General features: G+C 39.0%; 1 protein-coding gene across 2 annotated transcripts in view; it reads right to left on the bottom strand.

The window, feature by feature from the left end:
* The window catches only part of UGT3A1 (UDP glycosyltransferase 3 family, polypeptide A1), a 41,360-nt gene extending 34,276 nt beyond the window's left edge, over positions 1 to 7,084 (bottom strand). The window contains exons 1-2 of one of the 2 annotated variants that reach the window (XM_012002375.1): positions 6,612 to 7,084; positions 4,221 to 4,322 (exon numbers count right to left, since the gene is read on the bottom strand). In XM_012002375.1, the coding sequence (XP_011857765.1) occupies positions 4,221 to 4,322; positions 6,612 to 6,705 (196 nt within the window). In that variant the 5' untranslated portion in view covers positions 6,706 to 7,084. The remainder of the gene's footprint in view (positions 1 to 4,220; positions 4,323 to 6,611) is intronic. The other variant, XM_012002376.1, reaches the window with a different exon arrangement.
* Between the last annotated feature and the right edge of the window lie 303 nt (positions 7,085 to 7,387).

The following is a 7,387-nucleotide window of genomic DNA, read 5'->3' as shown; positions in this document are numbered from 1 at the left end:
CCCAGGACCTGATGAATTCACTGATGAATTCTATCAAACATCCAAATAACTAATTCCAATTCTACTCAAAGACTTCAAAACAATTAAAGATCAGGGACTATTTTCAAACTCATTCTATAGGACCAGCCATACTCTGATACCAAAATCAGACCGGGGCATAATAAGAAAAAAAAAACAACACTATAGGCCAATATAACAGATGAAGATAGATGCAAAATCCTCAACAAAATACTAGCAAATCAAATTCAACAACACATTAAAAAGATCATTCACCATGATCAAGTGAGATTTATCCCAGGGATGCAAGGGTAGTTCAACATATGTAAATCAACAAACATGATACATCACATTAACAGAACCAAGAACAAAAACCATATAATCATTTCAATATGCATAAAAGCATTCAGCAAAATCCAACACCTTTTTATGATTTAAAAAAAAAAAAAAAACCCTCAACAAACTAGGTATAGAAGGAACATACCTCAAAATCATAAAGGCTATATATGAGACACCACAACTAACATCATATCAAATAGCGAAAAATTGAAAATAGCTAAGATCTGAAATAAGACAAGGATGCCCACTTCCATTACTTTTATTCAACATCATAGTGGAAGTTCTGGACAGAGAAGTTAGGCAAGAGAAATAAAGACATCCAAATTGGAAAGGAAGTAGTCAAATTAGCCTTGTTCACAGAAAACATGATTTTATACTTAAAAAACTTAGAGACCCCAGCAAAAAACTATTAGAATTCATAAGCAAATTCAGTAAAGTTGCAGGATTAAAAAATCAACATACAAAAATCAGTAGCATTTCCATGTGCCAACAGCAAACAACCTGAAAGAGAGCAATAAAGAAATTCCATTTATAATAGCTACAAAAAATATAAAATACCTAGAAATCAATTTAACAAAAGATGTAAAAGATATATATGGAAAACTGTAAAACTCCGCTGAAAGAAATTGAAGAGGACACAAGAAATTGAAAGCTATTCCTTGTTCATGGACTAGAAGAATAAATGTTGTTAAAATGCCAAAACTATCCAAAGCAAACTTACAAATTCAATGCAATTATTATCAAATTATCAATGACATTATTCGGAGAAATAGAAAAAAATTATAAAATGTATATGGAACCATAAAAGATCCTAAGTAACCAAAGCAATCCTCAGCAAAAAGATTAAAGCCAGAGGCATCAAACTACATGACTTCAAAATACACTGCAAACATATAGTAACCAAATCAGCATGGTCCTGGCATGAAAACAAACACATAGACCAACGGAACAGAAGAGCCTAGATAAAAACTCACACATGTATACTGACCTTATCTTCAATAAAGATACCAAGAACATACAATGAGGAAAGAACAGTCTTTACAATAAATGATGCTGGAGAAACTGTAAAACTGGATAGATACAAACAATAAAACCAAACCACTATCTCTCACCATACAAAAAAATAAGGTCAAAGTGGATTTAAAACTTAATTCTAAGATTTAAAACTATGAAACTACTAGAAGAAGACATTGAGGAACTATTCCAAGATATTGGTCTCAGCAAAGACTTTTTTAGTTAGACGTCAAAAGTACAGGCAACCAAAGCAAAAATAGACAAATGGGATTACATTGAGCCAAAAAGCTTCTGCACAGCAAAGGAAACAGTCAACAAAATGAAAAGACAAACCAAAGAATGGAGAAAATATTTGCAAACTATTCATTTCACAATGGATTAATAACCAGAATATATAAGCAGCTCAAACAACTTAATAGCAAATAATTTAGTTAAACATAGGAAAAAGATCTGCATAGACATTTCTCAAAATAACCAACAGGTATATAAGAAAATGTTCAGCATTATTTATCATCAGAAAAATGCAAATCAAAATCACAATGTGATATCATCTCATCACAGTTAAATGGCTTTTATCTGAAAGACAGGGAATAATGAATGCTGACAAGAAAGTCAAGAAAGGGGAACCCTCATACACTGTAAATTAGTACAGCCGCTATGGAAAACTCTACTAAGAATCTCCAAAAAACTAAAGACAGAACTACCATATGATGCAGCAATTCCACTACTGGATATACAATCCAAAAGAAAAAAGTCAGTATGTCGAAGAGATAGCTGCATTCTCAGGTTTATTGCAGCACTGTTTACAATAACCAAAATAAGGCAATCAACCTAAGTGCACATCAGTGGACTAATGGATAAAGAAAACGTGATTTAAATCCACAATGAAATATTATTCAGCTATAGAAAATAATGAAATCCTGTAATTTACAGCAACATGGATTGAATTAGAGGCCATTATATTAAGTGAAATAAGCCAAGCATAGAAAGAGAAATATCCCATGTTCTCATCCATATGTAGCAGCTTACAAAAGTGGATCTTATGAAAGTAAAGAGTAGACCGGTGATTACTAGAGACCAGAAATGGTAGTGTAGAGGGGAGATGGATAGAGGTTGATTAATGAGTACACAGCTATAGCTTTACAGAAGAAATAAGATCTTGTGTTTGAAAGATAAGTAGGCTGACTATAGTTTACAATAATTTATTGTATATTTCAAAGTAGCTAGAAGAGAATAATTTGAATGTTTCTAGAATAAAGAAAGAACAAATATTCAAGGTCATGCATATCCCAATTACACTGATTTGATCCTTACAAATTATATAAATGTATTAAGTTATCACATGTACCCTGAAAATATGTACATCTATTATGCAGCACTAAAAAGGTATAAATCTTTTTTAAAAGGAAAAAGAGTCAGAACCTCAAATAATTATGTTCTCCTTTAGGCTGCTATCCTATACTTATTATTTCAGTTATGAATTGGAAAAATATTACATGTGAGCACAAGAAACCTACACTTCTTCAGTGTCCCTGAAGTCATTCAGTTATTAAAGTTTTAAATAAGGAAGTGATGGAAACATGTAGTTAACAAATGTTGAAATATTTCAATACACTGATTTGGCTATCAGACTATCAAAAACAACCCAATCAAGTGTTTTTCCTATTTTCAGAGCTCTACCCAAATACGACTGCAAAATAGAAGAAAGAATATTTCATCTCAACCTCAGAACTGTCCAAAGATTGAGAAATACTGAAAGAAACTCCAGAACAACTGAACCCCAACACTTGAACCCGAAGATAAAACTGAACAGATTCATGGATCCACAGAATCATTTGTAGATTTTGGCGTGCATGGTCTGTCAAAGTAGTGGGTCTATAGCTTTCAGCAGTTTCTCAAAGGCTATTGGAAACACCAAAATAAGATGACCATATTTTACTGCTGAGAAATCAGATTGACTATAAGGCAGACACAAAGGGAAATGTATAAAAAGGATATTCAGTGAACATTCTGACACTCAATCTAGAGGGTGATCAAGAGTGCATTAAAACTATCTGAACATTAACAAGGCCTGAAGTTTACCTTCAGAATTTTATAATGACTCAGACTTTTTCTCCCAAGATGGTTAATTTTTGATGTTGTTCAAAGTTTCAGAAACCCTCAGAATGAGAAACTCAGAACCTGAAGACCCAGATTCACCCAACTCTGTTATTAATTTCCCATTTGACATTAAACAAATTATTTAAGTTCTCTGGTCCTCCTTCTCCTTGTCTGTCAACAGAATTTGGTGAGTTTCATTTTAGTTACCATTCTTTGGAGGCAATGACTCAATTAAGAACTTTTGACATCATTATGCACAATTTATGTATAGCTACAAATTTTTCAAGCATATGAGGTCATGTTAATCATATATTCCCATCTCAGTTCATAATTAAGAGGCTCCCTGGGAAATCTTTCACAAATTTCAAGTCTCTCAAGAACAGAAAGTAACCTGTGGGATAGGAAGAACTTCTATACTTACATAATAAAAGCTTGAAATATGGTAAAATATTTCTGTTCAAAAAAAATTTAAGCCATACTATTGTGTAGTGTTCCTCAAAATTATTAATAATAATGTGTGGAAAGTTGTCTAGAATAGGATGACACTCAGGTAAGTGGTAAAACACAGAAGTATGGCATGTGAAGTCTTAGTCTACAGACCCCAATAAGAATTCCAATACTTAACATGAACACGCACCCACACACACATTTATTCATCCCGAAATAAGACTACATTCAAAAAAGATTTTACTATGTAGCTCTATAAAAAAGATATTATCACTTTTTTCTTAGAGTAAAAGAATATAACAATTAGTTTTCTAAAAAGATACCTGGGATTAAAAGGTTTCCACTCTGAGGAAGCATAGTCACATTATGACCATGCTCTTGAAGAATCTGAGACACCCGGTTCAACAGTAGGTAATGGCTTCCACCTAGAAACAATGCACAATGTCATTCTGTACAGATGAAAATAGAGTTTCTGATGACAATATGGGAGTTGGCAGGAGGGAATGGAAATTCAGCAGAAAAAGTTTAGGGAAGAGGAAAGGTGAACAGTGAGCAGATGGACACAAGTGCTTCCTGTTCCTCAATCTCACTTTGGGTAATGCCCGGCACATGCACCCAAAGCCTTCCTGTCCTATGTGCAGGATCTGTGGCAATCCTCCATCAAAGATTTCCATTTGTGGCTCAAAGTCTCTGTGTCAGTATAATGAGCTTCTCTGTGATTACGCCTGTAAAATTTGCTCATCTTAAGGTACATACTGCATGTTAATTGGAGCCTTAGAGAGACACTGTCTCCAAAATGTAACTGCAATGATAGAAAATACAGCACAGTAGTGTCCACATTAGTGTGAAGAGTTCCTAATGAGCAATCAGTCAGAGCTATCTGTCATTCCATTCTGGAAAAGTATGCTACTGTAGCAGACAGAAATATAGAAGTTGCAAGGTGAGTCTAAGAAACTGCCATTGGACAGAAGCTACTACTTAGAGCCCAAATCTTTGTGATTCAAATGTATTTGGCAGGAAATTACTCAATTTGGCCAGTATTCAACTTATAATTAAGATATCTGAGGACAACTGTGGAGCCCTTGGGGTGGGCCTACAAGATCCTGATTGCACCAAAAACTAAGGAATCACTGATTCTAGGAAAACCCTACCACGCTAAGGAAAGAGAAGCTTGGTCCTCAAAAGAGGTAAAAATTTTATCACGTTAATATCTTCTCTTAGAAGATCCTTCACTAGAATCTAAGGGTCTCAGCAGCAAAAAAAAAAAAAAAAGGAAGATCAGAAGAGAAATTAATGGAAAAATGCCAGGAGTTTGAGGATGGAGGTGGAAGGGGAGTAGAGAAGTACTGTGCAGCTCTCTGAATGACTCGGTTTACTTATACCCAGACGTGAATAGTCTAAAGCAACGAGGGATGTATAAAGTACAAATCTGCAACAGGTCTTGCTCAAATTTTAATTCATGTAAGAACAGGGAATCGGGAAGAAGGGGTCCTCACAGAAACAGCCATTCATAGTGAGTCTTAAGAGGTCAAATGGCTTTCTGGGGCAAAGACCAGGATTCCAGCCCCTGGATTCAGAAATGACACCAGCTTCCTTTTGGAGTCTGAGGAAGGAGGACGGTGTACTTTCAAGAAGTCAAGAAGCTCTGTTGCAAAGGACTAACACGGTTTCTTAGTGATTTTTGAAAATCCTTAGTGAAAAGGGCTTCAGAGCAGAAGTTATGGTGAGCGTGGTCTTGGGGTAAGAAACCCTAAACAATTCTTCATGGGACATTAGGGAGGCCTCGTGGGCTCTTAAGAAAGGCATCTCACTTCCTGTCCCTCAGTTGCCCTCTCAGAAAACCAAAGTGGACACTAAATTAGATGATCCGTGGTTCCTTCCAGCTCTACAAGCCCTGATTCTCCGTGATCTAAAAGGACTCCATTAGAGCCCACTACGGATTGAAATAAAGTCTTGGGGAGGCTCGATCCTCGGATCGAGCTCATATATAATTCTCTTTCATCTTCTACTTCCTTTGAAATAAAAATGAAATAAAACTGAGGCCCAAAATGCTGAATTAACAGTTCCATGAATCCCGCAAAAACTGTCAGCGGCACAGGTAAAAGGAATGAGGCTCCAAAAGATCCGAATGACCTGGGTCCTCTCCTCAGCCCTGGGCAGTTCTCCAGGTTTCCCGTGGAGGAAAACACTCCACTGGCCTTGCAGCCATGAAATACCTGCCTGCGCCACCCTGGCTCCGGACGCAGCTTCACAACATTTGCGGTGCTGCCCTCAGGAGCGCCTTTCCCTGGTCTCCAAGAGCCTGAAAACGCTCACCACCGTTTCTGCTGGAAGCTACTGCGCACCCCCGCCCCATGGAGCTTAGGGTGAGCCTCTGAAAGTCCCACTGCGCTCTGGAGAAGGCAGCGCAGGAACTCAAGCTCTGGTCCTGGTCTCAAATTTCTGGCCCCAACCCTGCGGGGTGGGGAGCGCGTCCTGAACAAGAAGAGAGAGGAAAGGAGAGTCTCTTTTCTCCAAAACTATCTTCCCCACCTCAGCAATAGAGGCCCCTCTCTGCCCCACAACTGGATGGGCTTCTCCCTCCTCCAGCCGGGTCCGCAAGCCGAGCCTGGAAAATCGCCTGGATGACTCTGATCAAGCGCGGTTCGCTGGAGCCCTGGCAGTGCGGGTATCCGGGACGCGCCTGTCTGGGAATTCTCCGGCCAAGCACTCACCCAGTGTAGATATTGTCAGGATTTTGGCAGCCTCTGAGAGCAGGACCCCAGAGAGAAGGAAGCCCACTAGAAGCAGCACCCGCTGCCCAGCCATGCTCACTTCTACGGAAGCCGCGGATCTCAGCCTAGGCTGCGCGCCCTGCGCCTGGCTAAGGGACTCTGCGCACCTCAGTGCGCCAAAGGCACCGGCTGTGGGCCTAGGAAGACGTAGGAGAGAGGATTCTGCCAATTCTCTTGCCCTTCTGTTCGTTCTCTTTCCCTCTGCCCCTCCTCCCTGGGTGCATGCTCCATGCGTTAATCTGCCCTCACCCTATCAAACTACCTGAGTCAGTAGGAGGGGGTTGGTAACCTGATCTGTAATCTTTCTCTGCCTGTGTAATCACAGCTGTCCTATCTGGAAAATCCTTACTAAGAGCCAGGAATGACAGGAGCCTCAGTAAACCACGTTAATGAAGGCTCCATCCCCAAGGAAACTGCCTGTCTTTTGTGGAGCTGTCTGAACTTATGGTACTCTACTTCCCTTCCAGCTGCCTCTATTACCTCATAGTGCCATCTCCATGCCGCCATTTTCCCCAGAAACCTGCTGAAAATCTCTAGCTAGTGTCCCAAGCTCAAGATGTCCCTGAGAGCAAATCCTTAAGGGAAACTGATCTACCCTCTCTGAGGGCCTCTTTAGACGATAACGTTCATGAAGAGGAGCTACTAGTGTTCTAATTCTGGAAGTCACTCTGGGTCTGTACCTGGAGACTGAAATTCAAACACAGAGACTATGATTC

This window comes from Mandrillus leucophaeus, unplaced genomic scaffold (assembly GCF_000951045.1).
Source record: "Mandrillus leucophaeus isolate KB7577 unplaced genomic scaffold, Mleu.le_1.0 Scaffold684, whole genome shotgun sequence".
In the NCBI taxonomy this organism is placed as follows: Eukaryota; Metazoa; Chordata; class Mammalia; order Primates; family Cercopithecidae; genus Mandrillus; species Mandrillus leucophaeus.
The sequence above is the reverse complement of the archived record's forward strand: the minus strand, read 5'-3'. Positions and strand labels throughout refer to the sequence as shown.